This window comes from Ranitomeya imitator, chromosome 6 (genome assembly GCF_032444005.1).
Source record: "Ranitomeya imitator isolate aRanImi1 chromosome 6, aRanImi1.pri, whole genome shotgun sequence".
NCBI classification, from domain to species: Eukaryota; Metazoa; Chordata; class Amphibia; order Anura; family Dendrobatidae; genus Ranitomeya; species Ranitomeya imitator.
In genome coordinates, this window is record NC_091287.1 from 195,479,320 (window position 1) to 195,504,179 (window position 24,860).

The 24,860-nt window shown below is 44.0% G+C and overlaps 1 protein-coding gene across 1 annotated transcript in view; it reads left to right on the plus strand.

Moving 5' to 3' along the window:
• The window catches only part of CCT5 (chaperonin containing TCP1 subunit 5), a 329,132-nt gene that overhangs the window by 291,602 nt on the left and 12,670 nt on the right, over positions 1-24,860 (plus strand). The window contains exons 9-10 of the mRNA XM_069730418.1: positions 4,024-4,161; positions 8,488-8,668. Of these exons, the coding sequence (XP_069586519.1) occupies positions 4,024-4,161; positions 8,488-8,668 (319 nt within the window). The remainder of the gene's footprint in view (positions 1-4,023; positions 4,162-8,487; positions 8,669-24,860) is intronic.

The window sequence follows — 24,860 nt, forward strand, 5'->3', positions numbered from 1 at the left end:
TCACGACTAATATACATCATCTCTTCTCTCCTTCCCTCTCCCTTGTACAGCTCCCATGCACTTCTCACCTTCCTGAAAAACCTCAGCCAATCTTGCCAAAACACACTGCACAAAAAAAACTTCATACACTTCCTAATACTACTTGCTCTTTATCTTCCTACTCCTACTGATTTTGGGGTGCATCTCCCTCAGCCCCGGTCCCCCAACCGCTACCCTACCTCATATCAAAACCATACTAACCTTATTAATATTACTTGCACTCCCTCACCACTCTATCAATTGTGCCGTTTGGAATCCACGGTCTGCACAACTACTTTCTGAACAACTCTCTAAATCTGTTGGCCCTCACTGAAACCTGCATCCAGGACTCTGACACGGTCTCCCCCGCTGCCATTTCTCATGGTGGCTTACAATTCTCCCATTCCCCGAGACCCACAAATAGACCTGGTGGTGGAGTCGGCATACTCCTGTCCCCACAATGCACCTTCCAGGTCATTCCCCCCAGTTTCGTCACTGTCATTCCCTTCTTTTGTGGTCCACACCATCAGGCTCTTTCGTCCCCTCTCCCTCAGAGTAGCAGTCATATACCGGCCCCCAGGCTCACCCACCCACTTCCTGGACCATTTCTCGGCCTGGCTGCCGCACTTTGTCCTCAGAATTCCCAACCCTTATCCTGGGAGACTTCAACATCCCCATCAACAGCCCCACTTCCACATCTGTGTCCCAGCTTCTATCACTAACCACTTCTCTTGGCCTCTCACAGCTCTCAACCTCTGAGACACACAAGGATGGTAATACCCTTGACTTGGTCTTTGTCCGGCTCAGTTCAATCTCCTGCCTAAATAACTCACCGCTTCCCCCTCTCTGACCACAACATTCTCTCCTTCACGCTCACAAATCCTTGCCCACCCCAGCACACTCCTACCTACCATTCAGTCAGAAATCTACACGCCATTAACCCTCATACACTGACTCCCTACACTCATCATTGTCCCCAATCTCCTCTTTTTTCCTGTCCTGATCTCGCTGTACATCACTTCAATGACACTCTTAAAAGCACCCTGGACCAAGTAGCACCCCTCACCCTCAGAACCTCAAAACAGAGTGAAACAGGCCTGGCTCACATAGCAAATTCAATTTCTCCAGCGATGCTCTAGGAGTGCTGAACACTTATGGAGGAAAACTCGCACACCAGAAGACTTCATCCTCTTCAGATTTGTTACAAACCTATAACTCTGCTCTTCACCTTGCCAAACAGACCTACTTCACCACCCTAATCTCCTCACTGTCTAACAACCCCAAGAAACTTTTTGACACATTTCACTCCCTCCTCAGGCCAAAAGCACAAGCCTCTATCACAGACATTTGTGCTGATAACCTGGCCTCCCACTTTATAGAGAAAATAGACAATATCCGTCAGGAAATCTGCTCCCAGCCACTAAGTGCAGTGACTCCCATCCCTCCCTGCATTTCCCCTGGCTCACTCTCCACATTCGATCCCATCACAGAAGAAGTCTCCAAGCTCCTCTCTTTTTTTCGTCCGACTACATGCACTACTGACCCCATTCCCTCTCATCTCCTCCAGTCTCTCTCTCCAGTTGTCACAACTCGCCTAACTACAATCTTTAAACTCTCCCTCACCTCAAGCATTTTCCCATCCTCCTTCAAACACTCTATCATTACTCCATTACTAAAGAAACCCACCCTCGACCCATCCTGCACAAATAACTACAGACCAGTCTCCAAACTCCCCTTCTCTAAACTCTTGGAGCGCCTGATATACTCCCGCCTTACCCATTGCCTCTCTACTGATTCCCTCCTAGACCCTTCACCGTCCGGTTTCCACCCCCTACATTCGACAGAATCTGCACTCATCAAAGTGACCAATGACCTGACAGCAAAATGCAATGGTGAACACTCTCTGCTCATTCTTCTCGACCTTTCTGCAGCTTTCGACACTATTGACCACCCTCTCCTACTCTCTAGGCTCCAGTCACTAGGCATTAAGGACATTGCTCTCTCCTGGTTCTATTTCTACCTTTCTGACCGCTCCTTCAGTGTTTTGTTTGCTGCCTCCACTTCATCACCTCTTCCTCTTGCTGTTGGGGTACCTCAGGGCTCAGTCCTTGGCCCCCTTCTCTTCTCTCTACACAGCCCCAATTGGACAGACAATCAGCAGATTTGGCTTTCAGTACCATCTTTACGCTGATGACGCACAACTATACACGTCATCCCCTGACCTTACCCCGCCATACTACAAAACGCCAGTGACTATCTGTCCGCAGTCTCCAACATCATGTCCGCACTCTTATCTGAAACTCAACCTCTCCAAAACTGAACTTCTTCTGCTCCTGCCATCTACTAACCTCCCTAAATCTGACATTTCCCTCTCCGTGGGTGGCACCATAATAACACCCTGGCAGCAGGCACGCTGTCTGGGTGTTATATTTGACTCCGATCTCTCCTTCCCTTCCCATATACAATCTCTTGCCGCTTACACCTAAAGAATATCTCTAGAATCCATCCTTTTCTCACCATGGAAACAACAAAAACCCTCACTGTCACCCTGATCCACTCCCACCTGGACTACTGTAATGCTCTATTAATTGGCCTCCCCCTCCCTCGACTTTCCCCTCTCCAGTCTATCCTTAATGCAGCAGCCAGGGTTGTCCATCTAATCGGTATTCAGATGTGTCCGCTCTTCGCCAGTCATTACACTGGCTGCCCATTCATTACAGGATACAATTCCAAGTAATTGTTCTCACCCACAAAGTTCTCCATAGTACAGCACCCCCTTACGTCTCCCTCATTTCTGTCCATTGGCCTAACCAACCACTGCGCTCTGCAAACGACTTTTGACTAACTTCTGCTCTAATCCAAACCTCCCACTCCCGACTCCAAGACTTCTACCGAGCTGCGCCAATCCTCTGGAATGCTCTACCCCAAGATATTAAAACCATCCACAATTTGCATAGTTTTAGGCGCTCGCTCAAAACACATTTGTTCAGAGCGACCTATCACATTCCCTAATCAGTCATTTTATGTTTGTGTGTGTGCAGCCCATTCACTATCTCCATCTATCCCTCACCCCCTGAAGATAGCTGGACCATCATTGTAAATACATCATTGTAAATACACACCTGTCCTTTGTATCTCCCCCACCTCATTGTAGATTGTAAGCTCTCACGAGCAGGGTCGTCTTATTTTGCTTTAATTATTGTGTTGTTAACATTGTTACTTGTGACTGTTATGTTTGAAATTGTTAAACTGTAAAGCGCTGTGGAATATGTTGGCGCTATATAAATAAAGATCATTATTCTTATCCCTGCTCTAGTGCTGTGAAAATGATACAGCTAATGCTACCGGTTGCAGGGCTCCTGATCTCTTTCTGGTGAAACCTCACAATCCAAAGCACAGTGGGCTGATTCATCAAAGCTTTTACATCACAAATGTGGAGGAAGCTTTTAAAAGTTGGACAATTTTGGCACAATGCAGAGCTGTGCAAAAATTGTCGTTTTCAAGCCGCATGAAATTGACTCTGCCGAAATTGCAAAGCTGGGTTAGGGCATGACTAGAATAGCATTTCTGATGCTTTGCACACCAATCCGAAACACAGAATTCATTCATTGGCATATGCTTCTTAATGAATTTGAAACCTCTTCTATTGCTTGGAGGCTGGCATGGGTCGAGTGTTATGCCATTCTTGATGAATCGACCCCAATGACTATTCATATCCAATTTAAAAAAAAAAAGAAAACATAGAAAATAGCACTGTATTTTGTTTATTTTCCCAACTCAAGACATTGAAAACGAGCATAAAATGAGTCAATTCGGTTTCTAAACAAAATAAGATAATGCAGCCATGAAAAGACATATAAGGATTTGTACAAGGAGTATAAGTGCTGATTTATTACCATATTGAGATAAATGTCTTCATACTTCAGTTTCTTTTTATTTATTTTTTTACTTTAATTTCTTATTTAAAACTGAATATAATGTAAAATATATGGTTCACATTTACAGATTATTGAAGAAGCCAAGCGTTCACTTCATGATGCATTGTGTGTCATTCGCAACTTGGTACGTGACAGTCGTATTGTTTATGGTGGTGGAGCTGCAGAGATATCTTGTGCATTAGCAGTTAGCCAGGCAGCAGACAAGGTAAATTTTAACATGTATACAAAAAGTAAAATGATTGTTTATGTTGCATGCTGCAGTAATTTCTTTTTTTAAATGGCTGATCAAACTTATCATACCTTCTACCAATTAGGTGTTTGTTGTTTGGTTTTTTTAGGCTGTACTGTGTTCTACATTTATTAATATATGATCCAGCAATCATAATGTGCCAAGTACACTATCTTATTCCGTCTGTTGCACTACAACATTCATGAGGGAGTGAACAGAAATGCACAAATTCAAAATTATCATAAAAATTGTACGGTATTTTATTACAGTTTTAAAAACTATTGAAATAGTATAACAAAAAACAAAGTAACCTCTGATGTAAGGGACACAATATGCTACCGGCTCCTTAAGTATCAAGGTGTCCCTGGTCCTCATATGTCTGAATCCAATTGGAAACTACCCAGGATAACTAACGCAATGCAGACTGGAATAATGCTGGATATACTTACAATGTGTGGAACTGGTGCCGTTTCCCTCTACCCTGACGCATGTTTCATCCACACTTCTTCAGGGGGTGTGTCGGGGAAGAAGGAGATCCGGTCTTTTAACCTATCCTGCTACCAATAGCCTGCCTACAATAACATCACGTGTATTTTTGAAGTCTCCATGGAGACACTGCGCACCGCGTCATTCCATCTCCCCACCGGAAGTGACTCGTCATCTCCGGCTAGTGAGCCGCAAACACTCAGGCAGCCATAGTAACGGCTGCTATAAGTGTCAGCTGGCTTTGAGTTGACAGAGTTTCGAGTCTGGGGTTGACGGACCTAAACAGCGCACACAACTCCTAGCCCTTCAACAACCTTGGAAAGCTGCTAAGTATAATGTGTAAAGTGTCTAAAGTGCAAAAAATGATTTAAGTGTAGTTATATAATATAACAATAAGGCTTATCATTGTGATACAAATATTTCAAGTGGTGTGGATATTTATTAAGTATACAAAAGCTTATATAATTGTGAAACTAATTAGGTGCATACTTTAAAATTTATCAATATACATATACTCATAAAAGAAATACATTATAATAAATAAACATTTATAAAAATCTCACAAAAAATGAGTATTGTATGCTAATGAATCTACCCAACTAATAACTAATGTAGGCCAGTATTAAATTAGGCTTCATACATATAAAATGCAATATATCATCTGTATCAAAATTGGTAGCAGAATAGGTTAAAAGACCTATTCCCTGGCACGCCCCCTGAAGAAGTGTGGATGAAACGTGCGTCGGGCTAGAGGGGCACAGCACCAGCTCCACACATTGTAAGTATATCCAGCATTATTCCAGTCTGCGTTACGTTGGTTATTCTGGGTAGTTTCCAATCGGATTCGGACATATGAGGACCAGGGACACCTTGATACTTAAACATAAGGCACTAGGAATATAGCCAGCCTATGTTCACTGATAATTAGTCAGGTGTAGATTGCTCATCTGATTTTTTTGGCTTGTCTGAACCCTCTCTGAACCCTGTTCACACAGGTTATATACAGATGATCAGGTTTTTAAATACATCAGATAGGGATTGCATACATTAGTTAGGACTGCTCTGATAAGGGTATACCGTGAAGATTGGTAGAGCAGCTTAGTATACATTTTTTGCAAAAAACGTATCAACCAAATACCCTGTTTTTTACATCTTTTACTAGCACTTGCGGATTACTGCAACATTTTTTCAAACTGAGTGTTTTTGGTTTTACTATTCTCTTTTGTGTCTTCAGGTTTCTTGGTGGTGTGTGAACATGATCATACAGACTTGTTCACTGTGCAAGTAGCCCATGTGTTCCTGTTTCCATATTGTTCTCTTGTGTCTACAAGACTGGGGAGTTCCACCACTCCTCTTGGGCTATCTGCACAAAAGCTGTTCTACCCTGTATGCACACATGGATTTTTCCTCTCTGAACCCTGTTCACACAGGTTATATACAGATGATCAGGTTTTTAAATACATCAGATAGGGATTGCATACATTAGTTAGGACTGCTCTGATAAGGGTATACCGTGAAGATTAGTAGAGCAGCTTAGTATACATTTTTTGCAAAAAACGTATCAACCAAATACCCTGTTTTTTTACATCTTTTACTAGCACTTGCGGATTACTGCAACATTTTTTCAAACTGAGTGTTTTTGGTTTTACTATTCTCTTTTGTGTCTTCAGGTTTCTTGGTGGTGTGTGAACATGATCATACAGACTTGTTCACTGTGCAAGTAGCCCATGTGTTCCTGTTTCTGAACTGTTTTGTGCAGATTGTTTTTGGCATTTACTTTTTTTTATCCACTCTTTAATCAATGTGGATAAAGAAGGCCGTAGCATATTGTGTCCCTTACATCAGAGGTTACTTTTTTTTGTTATTTGTCATACTATTTCAATAGTTTTTAAAAAAATTTATAATACAATTTTTATGATTTTGAATTTGTGCATTTCTGTTAATTCCCTCATGGATGCATACCTCCCAACTTTTGAGGAAGGGAAAGAGGGACAAAGTTAGCGGCGCGCTGCGGTGTATTTTACACCACACCTCTGACCACACCCATTTCACAACTAGTCACGCCCCAACCACACCCATTTTGCACTGCTGATCACAATGTTTCATAAACAAGAATTATAAACAAAAAATATGGCCACACAGTGCTCCATACTGTATAATGGTTCCACACAGTGCTTCATTCTGTATAATGGCCACACATGATGCTCCATACTGTATAATGGCTCCACATAATGCTCTATACTGTATAATGGCCACACATGATGCTCCATACTGTATAATGGCCACACATGATGCTCCATACTGTATAATGGCTCCACATAATGCTCTATACTGTATAATGGCCACACATGATGCTCCATACTGTATAATGCCACACATGATGCTGCATACTGTATAATAGCTCCACATGATGCTCCGTACTGTATAATGGCCACACATGATGCTTCATACTGTATATTGACCACACATGATGCTCCATACTGTATAATGGCTCCACATGATGCTCCATACTGTATAATGGCCACACATGATGCTCCATACTGTATAATGGCCCCACATGATGCTGCGTACAGTATACTGGCCCCACATGATGGTCCATACAGTATAATGAGCTCACATGATGCTTTGTACATTGAGCTCACATGATGCTTTGTACAGTATAATGGCCCCACACGATGCTGGGTACAGTATAATGGCCCCACACGATGCTGGGTACAGTATAATGGCCACACATATTTACCCCACCCCTTCATTGCCTTCTCCATCACTATACACACCTTTCACAGCGCTCCCTCGCAGCAGCCGGCAGCTTCCACTCCCGCGGTGCTGAATGATGTCATCCAGCTGTGCTGCTGACTGCTCTTGTCACTGCAGCTGTGATATGCCACTGATAAAGACCTCTCCGTGTCTCCTGTGCCAGTCAGTGTCAGAGCGAGGAACAATATCTGCTCCGATTCGACACAGCTAGCATCCACTCCTTACACCTCGTATACACACGAATCCGCTCCACACACCTCGTACACACACACACGAATCCGCTCCATACACCTTGCACACGCGGCTCCGTTCCGTACACACACGGCTCCGCTCCGTACACCTCGCGCACACACGGCTCCGCTCCGTACACCTCATACACACGGTTCCTCTCCATACACCTCATACACACACGACTCCGCTCTGTACACCTCGTACACACGGCTCCTCTCCGTACACCTCATATACACATGGCTCCACTCCGTACACCTCGTACACACACGACTCCACTCCGTACACATTGCAAACTCCGCTCCTTATACCTTGTACACACGTGGCTCTGCTCCGTACACCTCGTACACACGACTCTGCTCCATACATCTTTCACACGTTGCTCCGATCCATACACCTCGTACACACACTGCTCTGCTACATCCACACTGTAAACACCACCTGACCTCACACATACGCTTACCCTCGTCCAGCACCACGACAACCAGCAGATTACTGTACACTGAGGTCCTCCCTATGATGTGACCCCTGACTCCTCCCATCCTGTGACCTAATCACAGGTCCTGTGCGCACAGAGCAGCCAATATGTGGTGTGCTGCACTGTGTGTGCAGGGACTCGGGGAGCTGACCGGTTGATATTTAATATCACACCTCCCAACCAGTGCGGAACAACTAGTGTCCCGCCCGTGATTTCGGGGCTGACTGTCAAAATCGGGACAGTCCCACTGGATCCGGGACGGTTGGGAGGTGTGTGGATGTTGTTGTACTATATTTTAGCCAGTTATTTAAATAAAAGTTGAGTTCATATTTTTACTTCCATTTTGCATGTAGTGTCCATCATTGGAGCAGTATGCAATGCAAGCTTTTGCTGATGCCCTGGAAGCTATCCCAATGTCACTTGCAGAGAACAGTGGTATGAATCCTATTCAAACTATGACTGAAGTACGTGCAAAACAATTGAAGGACAATAACCCTGCACTTGGCATTGACTGTCTTCACAAGGGCACAAATGGTGAGATTTCAGTATTAAAGTCCTAATTTTTAAGAATTTATTAAAATGTTTGTGTTTATTCCTAAATATTATTGAAAGGTCTTCACACACAGTGGGGCATGTTGATTAGTGACAACTGCCAAGTAATTTCAGTACATCTACATTAATGGGAGATAAAGTGCTGTACTTGTCTGCATCCACTAAATGGGTTTTTTCTGCCTGTACTTTGCTAGTTCTGACTGCTACCAGATCTATTTTCCTCTGATCCAGTGATGCTGGCCTTTTCAGAGGGAGGAGGACTCAAGATGGGCTTAAGATGCTCATCACACCCCTAAATGAATTCTGTGGGGTGTAATTTCCAACATGGGATCATTTTTGGTGGTAGTGGGGGGTGAGGGCACCTACTTGTTTGGCCTCTGGGGGGTGGGGTGGCTCTCCAAATTCATCATGGAGTCTTCAACCTAGTCCTTAAAATTTGCACTTAATCAAATAGCCCTTTTTTCCTTTTGAGCACTGACATGAGTCCAAACAGTAGATTCTGACCCCTTTTGGGGGCATTGGCATGCTAAGGTGAAATAGTGCAACAAATAGTGGGATCTATTTTCTCATGTTACCTTTGTGAAAATCATACATTTTAGTCTAAAGCACATTTTTTTAGGGAAAAATTATTCTTTTTAATTTGCATTGCTCAATGTTCTAAAATTCTGCAAATCACCCGTTAGTTTAAAATGCTCACTACACCTCTACATAATTCCTCAAGGTTGTGGTTTCAGGGGTTTTCCAAAAGACATTGATCTTCAGTTTGACCCAGAAAACAATAAAGTGATGCTTTTTCCTTTCCGAGCTCTGCTGTGTGCCCAATCATTAGTTTCCGACCACGTGGAGTATCTGCATACTCGGGAGAAATTGCAAATAACATCTATTGTGCTGTGCAATTTATTTTGTTACCCTTGTGAAAATTAGAAATTTGGGTCTGAAGCTACATTTTCATAAAAAATGTTTATACAATATTCTAAAGTTCTGTGAAGCACCAGTGGGATCAAAGCAAGGTGGTAATAGAGGAAATTGTCAACACTTCTATCCAGTGAATAAAAATGCATGTATTCTGAATCCATAAAAACAAGTGAATTAAAAACTGATACGTTTTTGGAGCAAACAGGCGCTCTTAGTCGTAGTATGAAGTAGTGAATCATGGGAAACTAGTTTTACCCCTTAATGACCACCAATACGACTTAAAACTGACCTGCGATATAAGAGAATAGCATCCTCCGACAGATGACAATCCAGAAGCGATCAGCTGTACACTGTAGCTGACAACTTGCTGCATCAGTCATGATCAGTGTGGCATCATCCATGGCCATTTAAGCACTTACATTCTGCTGTAAATAGTGACTACAGTGTCTAGATAGTTGTGTGGGGGCTCCCTCTTTAACCTCTTTGGCACCCTAAGATCTTGATTGTGCTGTCCTAATGTTTGCAATGGCAATTCATGTCTGAATAACGGCCTTAGTCTTCCAGCTATACTGACCTGTTCAGACGTTAGAAACATTTAGGTGTTAAAAATAAATGCTTTCATTCCTGTCATGTCACTTTGCAATAATTCCTGAAAAGCACCTGAAGGGTTAATAAACTTCCTGAAAGCAATTTTGAATATCTTGACGGGTGCAGTTTTTAATGGGAAGGTACCCTATTTGTAATAAATCAATGTAATGTAGCATAAGATGCTGTTATAACCAAGTTTTGAATGCATGTGAAACTTATTTTGTGTGTTATGAGTTTAAAGAAGGCACTGGGGGCTGACATCTGGTTTTCACAGTAGCAGCACAACACCATCAGTGTCATAATACGGCACCGCATGGTCATAGGAGATGGGGTCAGCGGCTGTCTTATCTCTAACATTGCAGCCGCATTAGCAGTGAACTGGGTACACTTCTGATTGCTGCACAATTCACTGCTGTAGGTGTGGCTGGCCGCCATTTTATTATAGCCCAGTACTATCCCCTGAGCTCCACTTTACTCTCTATCACAGGACCTGTATGTGAGAAGCTGTACTCTTCACTTCTGACATAACAGGGGTTCTGTGTTGTGAGGACAGGCTGTAGATGTGGAGATGGTGGACAGCAGAGTAGAGAAGCGCTCACTGGAGCCTTAGGATAGAGAGTGGTGAGTGCGGGTGATTTACCTCCGTCCTCCTCTGTCCTGTTACTCCAGGCACAGCACTGTGCGTCCTGAGCAGACATCCTCTGCTCCTCACAGGCTGCCCTGCTCTACTGTGTCCCACATGCACACAGTCCCAGTGATCTCCGATCTCTGGTAAGCTGCATTCACAGCCTGCAGAGAGAGGGAGTTGACACCTGGAATGTAAGAGAAAGAACAGGACAGTGATTAAAAGGTGGGGGGATGACAAGAATGTTCACAAAACGGGAGAGAATAGCATGCACACAACAGGGATCATGTATCCTTCCACCATATATTTCCTCTGTGATCTCCCATAGTTCAGCACATTTATGTCCTGAAATACTCTGTGCTGCTGTCACCCTGCTCCTTCCCCCAAAATGTCTCCCTCTGTGACTCCAACACATACCCCACCACATAGACCTGCACACTGTTCTCCTGAAATACTCTGTGCTGCGGTCACCTTGCTCCTTCCCCCATATATCTCCCTCTGTGACCCCCCCATAGACCAGCATACTGCTCTCCTGAAATACTGTTCTGTGGTCACCCTGCTCTTTCCCCCATAAATCTCCCTCCATGACCCTGGAGGTGACTGTCTCTCCCCATGTGTGCTTTCTCCCCATGTGTGCTCTCCCATCACCCTGTGCCTGGTCTCCCTCCCCATGTGTGCTCTATCCCTGTGTGCTTTATCCTGCCCTGTGCTTGGTCTCTCTCCCCATGTGTGCTCTCTATCCCGCCCTGTGCCTGGTCTCTCTCCCCATGTGTGCTCTCTATCCCGCCTTGTCTCTCTCCCCATGTGTGCTCTCTATCCCGCCTTGTGCTTGGTCTCTCTCCCCATGTGTGCTCTCTATCCCGCCCTGTGCCTGGTCTCTCTCCCCATGTGTGCTCTCTATCCCGCCTTGTGCCTTGTCTCTCTCCCCATGTGTGCTCTCTATCCCGCCTTGTGCCTCGTCTCTCTCCCCATGTGTGCTCTCTATCCCCCCCCCGTGCCATGTCTCTCTCGCTCCTATGCACTCCTCTCCCCCTGCATGCCTCTCCCCCTATGGGTCGCTCTCTCTCCTCTCCCCCCTGCATGTCTCCCCATGGGTCGCTCTCCCTCCTATGCACTCCTATCCCCCTGCATGTCTTTCCCCATTACACACACAGCTGAAGGGGTTATGCTGTCAAATGTCAGCGTCACCCCACAGCTGTGACGGTCACCTGCTGTAACGCTACTGTCGGTCACAGCGCTGCGGGATCATGCTGGCAGATGTCATCGTTATTCCGCAGCTGACTGTGACCTGCGGTAAAAAAAGCAGGCGCGGACCGATGTGACTACTACTCCCGTGGGGTTATGTCTGATGGGAGAGTAGTATCTGCCGGTACCTGTGCTCGCAGTTTTAAAAAAAAAGTTACATTACATACACATTAACATAAAAATAAAAAAAAACATATTCATGGCGGCCTAGTGATCCATTGCAGGGGGCGATCACCTCCTGTCAGTGTATGACCGGCTATCTTTGAGAGCAGTCATATCACTGATGTGACTGCTCTCAAAGTGATCAGGATCATCGTGGGACATTATGGATTATCTTCTCTGCGGACGGGTGAAGAATATCTGTGGTTTATTTTATTTTTGTTGCAGGAGATGAGGGAGTCGGGGATTGAGTTCGGTAAGTATGGTTTAATTAAGATTAAGAAAGTACTTTATTCTGCCTGTCTTTATTTACAATACAACTATAGGATTAGTAATGGATAGGTGTCTTATAGACGCCTCTCCATTACTAAACCGTGGGCTTGATGTCACCGGACAATACAAAGGTGACATCAACCCCACAAATATGAACCCCACCTTCCACCTCTACAGGGCAAGTGGAAAGAGCCGGGCAAAGCGCCAGAAAAGGCGCATCTAATAGATGCACCATTTCTGGGGCGGCTGAGAGGTGATATTTTTAGCTGGGGGGGCATATCCATGGCCCCTTCCTAGGCTATTAATTTCATCCCTGTTATGATCTGGTGGCCTTGGAGCAGCATGAGACGTACTCTGGAGAAGGTGGTACCTGTACTGACCGCAAACCCTGAACTTAGCAGCGCAACTAGAAGTAGCCGTGGGGGGTACCTAACACTCCCTAGACCCCTCGACACAGCCTAAGAACTAACTACCCCTAAAGACAGAAACAGGAAACCTATCTTGCCTCAGAGAAAATCCCCAAAGGATAGACAGCCCCCCACAAATATTAACTGTGAGAGGAGAGGGAAATAACATACGCAGATATGAAATCAGGATTTAGCATAGGAGGCCATAAGAATAGAACAGAGTACTATGCGGTCAGTATTAACCCCTCTGTGACCTTAGACGTACTATCCCGTCGAGGTGCCCTGGGCTTATCTGACCCTGGACGGGATAGTACGTCATAGCCGATCGGCCGCGCTCACGGGGGGAGCGCGGCCGATCGCGGCCGGGTGTCAGCTGCTTATCGCAGCTGACATCCGGCACTATGTGCCAGGAGCGGTCACGGACCGCCCCCGGCACATTAACCCCTGGCACACCGCGATCAAAGATGATCGCGATGTGCCGGCGGTGCAGGGAAGCACCGCGCAGGGAGGGGGCTCCCTGCGGGCTTCCCTGAGCCCCCCGCAGCAACGCGATGTGATCGCGTTGCTGCGAGGGTCTCCTCACCTCCCTCCCTGCTCGAGCCCCGGATCCAAGATGGCCGCGGATCCGGGTCCTGCAGGGAGGGAGGTGGCTTCACAGAGCCTGCTCAGAGCAGGCACTGTGAAGGCTGCAGCGCTGCATGTCAGATCAGTGATCTGACAGTGCTGTGCAAACTGTCAGATCACTGATCTGTGATGTCCCCCCCTGGGACAAAGTAAAAAAGTAAAAAAAAAATTTTCCAAATGTGTAAAAAAAATAAAAAAAAATATTCCAAAATAATGAAAAAAAAAAAAAATATTATTCCCATAAATACATTTCTTCATCTAAATAAAAAAAAAAACCAATAAAAGTACACATATTTAGTATCGCCGCGTCCGTAACGACCCGACCTATAAAACTGTCCCACTAGTTAACCCCTTCAGTAAACACCGTAAGAAAAAAAAAAAAAAAAAACGAGGCAAAAAACAACGCTTTATTATCATACCGCCGAACAAAAAGTGGAATAACACGCGATCAAAAGGACAGATATAAATAACCATGGTACCGCTGAAAGCGTCATATTGTCCCGCAAAAAAAGAGCCGCCATACAGCATCATCAGCAAAAAAATAAAAAAGTTATAGTCCTGAGAATAAAGCGATGCAAAAATAATTATTTTTTCTGTAAAATAGTTTTTATCGTATAAAAGCACCAAACCATAAAAAAATGATATAAATGAGGTATCGCTGTAATCGTACTGACCCGAAGAATAAAACTGATTTATCAATTTTACCAAACGCGGAACGGTATAAACGCCTCCCCCAATAGAAATTCATGAATAGCTGGCTTTTGGTCATTCTTCCTCACAAAAATCGGAATAAAAAGCGATAAAAAAAATGTCACGTGCCCAAAAATGTTTTCAATAAAAACGTCAACTTGTCCCGCAAAAAACAAGACCTCACATGACTCTGTGGACCAAAATATGGAAAAATTATAGCTCTCAAAATGTGGTATTGCAAAAAATATTTTTTGCAATAAAAAGGGTCTTTCAGTGTGTGACGGCTGCCAATCATAAAAATCCACTAAAAAACTCGCTATAAAAGTAAATCAAACCCCCCTTCATCACCCCCTTAGTTAGGGAAAAATAAAAAAAAATGTATTTATTTCCATTTTCCCATTAGGGCTAGGGTTAGGGCTAGGATTAGGGTTAGGGCTAGGGTTAGGGCTAGGGCTAGGGCTAGGGTTAGGGTTAGGGCTAGGGTTAGGGCTAGGGTTAGGGCTAGGGTTAGGGTTGGGGCTACAGTTAGGGTTGGGGCTAAAGTTAGGGTTGGGGCTAAAGTTAGGGTTAGGGTTTAGATTACATTTACAGTTGGGAATAGGGTTGGGATTAGGGTTAGGGGTGTGTCAGGGTTAGAGGTGTGGTTAGGGTTACCGTTGGAATTAGGGTTAGGGGTGTGTTTAGATTAGGGTTTCAGTTATAATTGGGGGGTTTCCACTGTTTCGGCACATCAGGGGCTCTCCAAACACGACATGGCGTCCGATCTCAATTCCAGCCAATTCTGCGTTGAAAAAGTAAAACAGTGCTCCTTCCCTTCCGAGCTCTCCTGTGTGCCCAAACAGGGGTTTACCCCAACATATGGGGTATCAGCGTACTCAGGACAAATTGGACAACAACTTTTGTGGACCAATTTCTCCTGTTACCCTTGGGAAAATACAAAACTGGGGGCTAAAAAATAATTTTTGTGGGAAAACAAAAAGATTTTTTATTTTCACGGCTCTGCGTTATAAACTGTAGTGAAACACTTGGGGTTCAAAGTTCTCACAACACATCTAGATAAGTTCATTGAGGGGTCTAGTTTCCAATATGGGGTCACTTGTGGGGGGTTTCTACTGTTTAGGTACATTAGGGGCTCTGCAAACGCAATGTGACGCCTGCAGACCAATCCATCTAAGTCTGCATTCCAAATGATGCTCCTTCCCTTCCGAGCCCTCCCATGCGCCCAAACGGTGGTTCCCCCCCACATATCGGGTATCAGCGTACTCTGGACAAATTGGACAACAACATTTAGGGTCCAATTTCTCCTGCTAACGTTGGAAAAATACAAAACTGGGGGCTAAAATATAATTTTTGTGGAAAAAAAAATATTTTTTATTTGCATGGCTCTGCGTTATAAACTGTAGTGAAATACTTGGGGGTTCAAAGCTCTCACAACACATCAAGATGAGTTCCTTAGGGGGTCTACTTTCCAAAATGGTGTCACTTGTGGGGGGTTTCTACTGTTTAGGTACATTAGGGGCTCTGCAAACGCAATGTGACGCCTGCAGACCATTCCATCTAAGTCTGCATTCCAAATGGCGCTCCTTCCCTTCCGAACCCTCCCATGCGCCCAAACGGTGGTTCCCCCCCACATATGGGGTATCAGCGTACTCAGGACAAATTGGACAACAACTTTTGGGGTCCAATTTCTCCTGTTACCCTAGGGAAAATACAAAACTGGGGGCTAAAAAATAATTTTTGTGGGAAAAAAATTTTGTTTTATTTTTATGGCTCTGCATTATAAACTTCTGTGAAGCCCTTGGTGGGTCAAAGTGCTCACCACACATCCAGATAAGTTCCTTAGGGGGTCTACTTTCCAAAATGGTGTCACTTGTGGGGGGTTTCAATGTTTAGGCACATCAGTGGCTCTCCAAACGCAACATGGCGTCCCATCTCAAATCCTGTCAATTTTGCATTGAAAAGTCAAACGGCGCTCCTTCCCTTCCGAGCTCTCCCATGCGCCCAAACAGTGGTTTACTGCTACATATGGGGTATCAGCGTACTCGGGACAAATTGGACAACAACTTTTGAGGTCCAATTTCTTCTCTTACCCTTGGAAAAATAAAAAATTGGGGGCAAAAATATAATTTTTGTGAAAAAATATGATTTTTTATTTTTACGGTTCTGCATTATAAACTTCTGTGAAGCACTTGGTGGGTCAAAGTGCTCACCACACATCCAGATAAGTTCCTTAGGGGGTCTACTTTCCAAAATGGTGTCACTTGTGGGGGGTTTCAATGTTTAGGCACATCAGTGGCTCTCCAAACGCAACATGGCGTCCTATCTCAATTCCTGTCAATTTTGCATTGAAAAGTCAAATAGCGCTCCTTCCCTTCCGAGCTCTCCCATGCGCCCAAACAGTGGTTTACTGCCACATATGGGGTATCAGCGTACTCAGGACAAATTGGACAACAACTTTTTGGGTCCAATTTCTCCTGTTACCCTTGGTAAAATAAAACAAATTGGAGCTGAAGTAAATTTTTTGTGTAAAAAAGTTAAATGTTCATTTTTATTTAAACATTCCAAAAATTCCTATTAAACACCTGAAGGGTTAATAAACTTCTTGAATGTGGTTTTGAGCACCTTGAGGGGTGCAGTTTTTAGAATGGTGTCACACTTGGGCATTTTCTATCATATAGACCCCTCAAAATGACTTCAAATGAGACGTGGTCCCTAAAAAAAAATGGTGTTGTAAAAATGAGAAATTGCTGGTCAACTTTTAACCCTTATAACTCCCTAACAAAAAAAAAAATTGGTTCCAAAATTATGCTGATGTAAAGGGGACATGTGGGAAATGTTACTTATTAAGTATTTTGTGTGACATATCTCTGTGATTTAATTGCATAAAAATTCAAAGTTTGAAAATTGCGAAATTTTCAAAATTTTCGCCAAATTTCCGTTTTTTTCACAAATAAACGCAGGTACTATCAAAGAAATTTTACCACTATCATGAAGTACAATATGTCACGAGAAAACAATGTCAGAATCACCAGGATCCGTTGAAGCGTTTCGGAGTTATAACCTCATAAAGGGACAGTGGTCAGAATTGTAAAAATTGGCCTGGTCATTAACGTGCAAACCACCCTTGGGGCTAAAGGGGTTAAAACACTAGAAAATATCCACCACAGAAAATACAAATCACCACATCTGACTAAAGACATGGAGGGTATATCTGCATCTACAGAGACCCAGCTTGGCTGCAAAAAATCCTTCACAGACAAAGCTGAACAAGACAAAACATGAAAATGCGCAGAACTATAAGGTCCACAGCAGGTGGACAGCAAACAGCAAAAACAAAGCCAGGACTTATCTTTGAAGAAAAGCACAGCAAACAGGAGAGACCAGAAGGGATGTGAATCCTCCAAAAACAATGGACAACTGGCACTGACTAAAGGATCAAGCAAGGCTATATAGCCCAGCCCAAATTGCAAAAAATAGATACACCTGATAAATGCTGCGATCCAACTACCGCAGCACTACCCCTCATAACCACCGGAGGGAGCCCAAGAGCAGAATTCACAACACATCCCACAGCTGTCTGCATAGCCTTTGCTGGTGGTTATAGGGGGACCCCACATCATTTATTTTTTTTTTTGTTTGGGTCCCCCATTTTAATAGCCAGTAAAGGCCAAGTATACAATTGTGCACGTCAATGTGTGAGCACACTCTCCCCATACACCAGCACACTGCTCTTCTGAAATGCTCTGTGCTCCTGTCACCCTGCTCCCTGTTCCATATATCTCTCCCTGTGACCCCCCCCCCCCCCCCTAGACCAGCACACTGTCGTATGGATCACACATAATGCCGCCATATCTATCACATAATACTCCCACAAATTTAGATTGTGAGCCTCATCGGGGACAGTGATAATGTGTGCAAACTATAAAGCCCTGTGGAATGTTAGCGCTATATAAAAATAAATATTATTATTCTAAAGACCACACATTATACCGCCATATATATTTATTACAGAATACTGCTATATATATCACACACGATCTATATCATATCACACATGATCGCTATATATTTTTTTACATAGCACTGCCATATAGACCACACTTGATGCCGACAAGTATTGTGTGATCTGTATTATGGCACTATGTGTGATCTATATGATGGTATTATGGGATCTGTATGGTGGTATTATGTTTGATCAGTATGGTGGAATAATGTAAAAAATATATGACTGTATTATGTGAGAACTACATTGTGGGATTCTGTGTGATCTATGTGGCAGTATTATGTGAGAATTATATGGTGGTTTTATGTGTGATCTACATGGTGGTATTGTGTGTGTGATTTCTATATGATGGTATTATGGGAGAACTATATGGCGGCATTATGTATGATCTATATGGAGGTATTATGTGGGAACTATATGATGTTTATATCCTAGGAAGGGTTAAATACCCATGGATCTTCCCAGGCTACGAATATCAGCCCCAGCTGTATATTTAGCCTTTACTGGATATTAAAATAGGACCCCACCCCCACCCAAAAAAAAAAGACGTGGAGTTCCCCTATAATTAATAACCAGAAAAGGCTATGCAATCAGCTGCAGGCTTATATTAATAGCCTAAGAAGGGGCCATGGATATTGCACCCTTCCAATCCCCCAGCTACAAACACCAGCTATCAGCCGCCACAGAAATAGCGCATCTCTAAGATGTGCCAATTTCGGCACTTAGCCGCTCTTCACACTGCCCTGTAGTGGTGTCATATGTTTGTATTGTAAGGTGACATCAAACCGGCTTAGTAATGGAGAGGCGTCCATAAGACACCTATCCATTACTAATCCTATAGTTGTTAAGGGGTTAAACACACAGCCAGAATAAAGTATTTTAATTAATTAAAACACTACAGTATCCCATCTTTATTATTCAGCTAATCCATGTGACGCCCTTGATCTCCTGTAAAAAAAATAAATAAAATTTAAAAAAAATGTAAAATAAAAGAAACCAACCGTATACTCCCTGTTCCTGCACACAGACACAGATACACACATACACATTCACCTCTGTCTCCGCCCACACACAGCCTCCGCCCACACTCTTCCTCCGCCCTATCTACAGCGTTTCTCAAACAACTCCGCAGCAAAACCGCTTTTTTAAACCTGCGGCGGATTTGCCTGACTCAATGGCTGCAGATCCCCAAAAAGAATTGACATGCTGCAGAAAATAAAATGCTGCAAATCCGTTTACTAACATTGGTTGTGCACTACACTGCGGATTTGATGCAATGCCGCGCATCCAAAAACGTTTCGGAAACTCATCAAAATCCGCAATGTATGCACATAGCCCAAGTGTCTCTCGCCTGCTATTCCATGTGTATCTCACTCATCATACTCCATGTCTCTCTCACTCATACTACATGTGTCTCTCCCATCAGTCTCTCTCAGCCAGATTACTTGATTCTCTCCCCCCACCCCCCCCCCCTCTCCACAATGTCTGGCCATTCACTGAAGACCTGGAGCTCCTTTTTTTTTCTTACTGATGGAGAGTCACAGACAGCTCCTACTGGATAATGCTGCTCCATACACAGCAGATGTCTAAGCTCTTCATACATGCTGCCACTGGAGTCCACTGTCTTCAGCTCCTCTGTAAACAAGCTGTGCTTCTGATGCAGTAACTGCTGGTGATAGCAGGTCACAGGGCAGTCACATACAAAATGGCACTGCTCTGTGATGCTACTCTTCATCCTGCCCCGGGGATACTAGACCACCGAAAAGGGGAGGAAAATGGTGATGTCAGCAGTTACTGCACCAATTTTCCAGCTAACAGTAAAGCTGGTAAGTCTCACTATAGCTGCTTGAGGTATAAAACAGAAAATGCTTCCCCTAGTGGTAAATATATATATTTGTAAGAAAATATAATATTTTTCATACAGAAATGTTTGTAAATGGTGCAAACATTGCATTAATACATTTTAATTGCTATTTAAAGGGAAGGTGCTATCCCCCCAAAAAAAATTTTCCAGCAATTGAAAAAATGTAAAGAATTAATGTTCACATTTTCTTAAAAAAAACATTATCATTTGTTTATAATTTAGTAAAATATGAAAAATTTAAAAAGGTTTGGCATTTCCACTTTTAAACACTAGGGGGAGCAGCTGCTGAAATTTGACAAAAACCTAGTGTACAACTAGCTCACATTACAGCACTGCAGTAAATATGGGTGGAGTCTGCTGACGTGTGATGTCATCTCTCCTCCCCTTCTGGGTGTTTGCTAAGGGATAAGAGGATGATAATCAGGAACCCAGAGAGCAGCCATTTTGTTGCTGATTGCAAAGTTATACTGACAAGTAGACAGTCACCGAGGATGGCAGGCAACAAGGATTCTGGGAGATATATGGTGGAGGGAGCAGGGTGACAGCAGCGCAGAGTATTTCAGGAGAGCAGTGTGCTGGTCTATGGGGGGGCACCCTGTTCAGTGCACGGAGCAGCCAGGGATTGTACATAGAGCGCTGTCTTTTCTACACATGGATGGACGGTCTCCTCAGAAATCCAGGAAACACTTCTGCAGATTGATGGCCTGTTCTGATCCAGACATTGCATGCAAAGACCCCATTCCCCTCTTCAGATCCGGTCTTCTCCATCCTGTCCTGGCAATGTGTGAAAGCGAGGCGACAGGCGAAGTCCGGGGTGACGCTGAGGGGAAATGTAGCCATATAGTAATGATAAAAATGAGACCCCTCTTCAGCTGCCTCACCAGCCCTCCCATGACTGCTCCTAACTGGAGGTCATGCTGCCCCCTCTATTACCCCAGACCCATGTGCAGGTGCTCAGCCAGAGCCACCCTAGAATGGGTCACCTTTTTGAAGATAATACTGCCATAGTGTTCTCACATAATGCCGCCATAAAGATCACACAGTGCCACCATATAGATCACACATAATGCCACCTCCTACATCTCACATAATACCGCCACATAGAACACACACAATACCACCATATAATTTTCACATAATACCGCCACATATCACAAATAATCCCACAATCTAGTTCTCATATACCGTCGTATAGCTTTTGCATCATTCCACAATACTGTTAAAAATAATACCGCCATATAGATCACATATAATACAGCCGTAGATCACACATAATGCCATAATACAGCATGACCGCAGCTGTTCCTGTTATTGCACGCACTGAGCTGTGTGTGCAATGGGGAAAGACATGCAGGGGGGAGAGGACTGCATAGGAGAGGATTAGATACACAGCTCAGCAGACAGTATCACACAGGATAGGATTAGATACACGGCTCAGCAGACAGTATCACACAGGATAGGATTAGATACACAGCTCAGCAGACAGGATAGGATTAGATACACGGCTCATCAGACAGTATCACACAGGAGATAATTAGATATACGGCCGGCAGTCAGTATCACACAGCAGAGGATTACATACTCTGTTCAGCAGTCAGTATTACACAGTATAGTAATAGATAAACCACAGTCTGTTGTCCTTGATTAGTGGCTGCAGTGAGAGGCAGAGTCGGAGCAGCACAGAGAGACTCTTCCCCCCTCCCCGTGTTACCTCTGCAGCTCATGATAAGAGGACATCAGACAGGCAGCAGAGGACAGGGAACAGCCGCTGACAGTGTGAGGGGGAGACAGATGTAGCTGCCCCTCCAACAGCACGGCTCTCAGTCACAGTGGAGCTCACAGGTACACTCCACTGTGGGCTGAAGAAAGATGGCGCCGACCTCCTGCCTCTGCTGTGATGTGGAGATAGCCCAGGGGGCGTGGCCAGATCACAGCAGGGAGCAGCCCAATTATAGCTATGGGGTCGGACGCCGACCGCTGAGTCCTATGCCCAGGGCTGCCGTATTTGCAGAGTGTAAGTGTTGTGCAGCTACCCTTACACTCCTGCAAAGCAAAATGTCGGCGCCCAGTGGCTGCAAAAATAATTAATAATAAAAAAGATATTAAAGATAAAAAAATTAATTTTGTATTAAAAATACGGTAATTGTTTATATAAACAATAATTTTTAATTCAAAAACAAAATTGCGGCACCTTCCCTTTAAGCTTAATTTCACAAAAAAACAAACTACAAGAAAACTGGTGGCACCTTCCTTTTTAAAATGGTATCACTTTTGGGGGATTCCACCATATAGGACCCCCAAAGTCACTTCAAAACTGAATTGGTACCTAAAAAGGGAAGTTTTGTAAATTTCCTTGTAAAAAAAAAAAAAATTGCTGCTACGATTTTATACCGTTTAAAATGTTAAACACTAGTGTTTTGCTGAGCTGCAGAGGGCTGCGGACTTCCTCTGTGAAGCCACACCCACGGCTGCACCTCCGCTGCTCACCTCCGCTGCTCACCTCCGCCAACATCCGCCTTAGGTACGCAGGTCGTGCGGATGCCTCCACATGCATTGTTTTGGCGATGCTGCGACCCGCGTTGAACGCAGCTGGTTGGAATTTCTTTTTTTCTCTGCATCGTCAAAACGACGCATGCAGAGGCATCCGCATACATCCGCATGACCTGCGTACCTAATGTTAAAGATAGGTACACAGGCTGCATGCGGACGTAGGCGGAGCTGAGCAGCGGAGGTGTGGGCGTGGCTTCACGTAGGAAGTCCGTAGCTCAACAAAACGCTAGTGTACATCAGCACCATATGTAAGGCTAGTTTCAAAGCAGACATGAGGGAAATGTAATTTAATGTTTTTCTGTGGTACGACTATCTTGATTAAAGAGAACGCGCCCTGGGGCTCCCGCTGGCTTCTCCGGGATCATTTGCGTTGCCGCTCTGGGTGCCCCCCCTTTGTTAGGGGGGAGGCGACGAGGCGCCGACTCCCTTTCCATCGGCCAAGGGCAACGGAAGCCATAGCACATCCCTTTGGAATGGCGCTCGCCCATCACTTAGGACTGACTGACCAGTGTTCAACTTGTGTTCACATGGAACCCTTCTCCACTTTGGACTTCAAAGTTCTCAGGCCACCGTCCTGCTGTCTAGGTCAACCAACATCATGTCTGGGGTTTGGTTCATACCCCAGTGCCAGTTCTGCTTACCAAAAGGGCCCGCTGGTCAGGCGCATTCCACGCCATGCTTTTTACTCATTTAAAGTGAGTAAAGGTTGAGATGGTTTCGCCCTCAAGACCTCTAATCATTTTCTTTTCCTGATAAAATTGGGTCTCGGTAGTGCGCCAGCTATCCTGAGGGAAACTGATACTAGATGGTTTGATTAGTCTTTTGCCCCTATACCCAGGTCGACGACCGATTTGCACGTACCGTTCCGAGCCTCTACCAGAGTTTCCTCTGGCTTCGTCTTGCCTGTGCATCATTAGTCGACGATGGGATAGTAGACCCATCATCCAGCTACTGTGTATTAGAAAAAATGTTTTACAAATACATATACAGTACATACTTGCCAAACATCGGAGGCCCCTGTAGAATTAGGCGTATAATAAATATGGGAAACTGTTGTTTTATTTCATTAAAATACTTTACGCTGGCTGTGTCTTTATTTAGCATGTAACAATATAGGATCAGTAATGGATAGGTGTCTTATAGACGCCTCTCCGTTACTAAGCTGTGGGCTCGATATCACCTTACAATACAAAGGTGACATCAACCCCACAACTATAAGGCTATGTGCACATGTTCAGGAATCTCTGCAGAATTTTCCTGAACAAAGCGGAACTTTTTCTGCAAGAAATCCGTTGGCAATTTTTTTTTGCTTTTTTTTTCCGGAGCTTCCCTAATCCAATAATATAGCGGCAAAAATGCGGAAAAAAACGCAAAATGAACACGGTGTTTTTTACCGTGATGCATTTTTTCGCGTAAAAAAATGCATCATATGCACAAAAATTGTGGGAATGCATTAAAAATGATGGGATGCTTATGTAAGCTTTTTTTAGCGCTTTTTCCGTGGAAAACGGCTGAAAAAAGGCAAAAAATCCTGAACGTGTGCAGATGGCCATATAGCACTTGCCACCGCTACAGGGCTAATGGGAAGAGAGAGGCTAAGTGCTGGAATTGGTGCATCTTAAAGATGTGTCATTTCTGGGGCGGCTGAGAGCTGGTGTTTGCAGCCGGGTGGGGAGGGGGCAATATCTATGGCCCCTTCCTAGGCTATTAATGAACCCCAGAAGAGGGGCATCAAATACACAAGCTTTGCCATATAGATTCATAGATAAACCAAAGGATAATGGACACCTGAGCTAAAAAAGAAATGTTCTTAATTTTATTGCAAGATAATTAAAACAAAAATGGATAAGTACAATAAAGATAATTTAAAAATAGGAAAACGACACCAAAGTGCCACGTCCAGGCAGGAGGCGATGGAAAATATAATCAGTGAGACAATCAGTGAAACTGAGCAATATCAATCCAAATTGATATGTATAACAATAGACTATGTACAGATGATGTAATCAAATATGCACTGCTCCAAAAAATAAAGGGAACACTTAAACAACAGAATCTAACTCCAAGTAAATCAAACTTCTGTGAAATCAAACTTCTGTGAAATCATACTTCTGTGAAATAAAACTGTCCACTTAGGAAGCAACACTGTTTGGCAATCAATTTCACATGCTGTTGTGCAAATGGAATAAACAGATAGAAATTATTGGCAATTATCAAGACACCCCCTATAA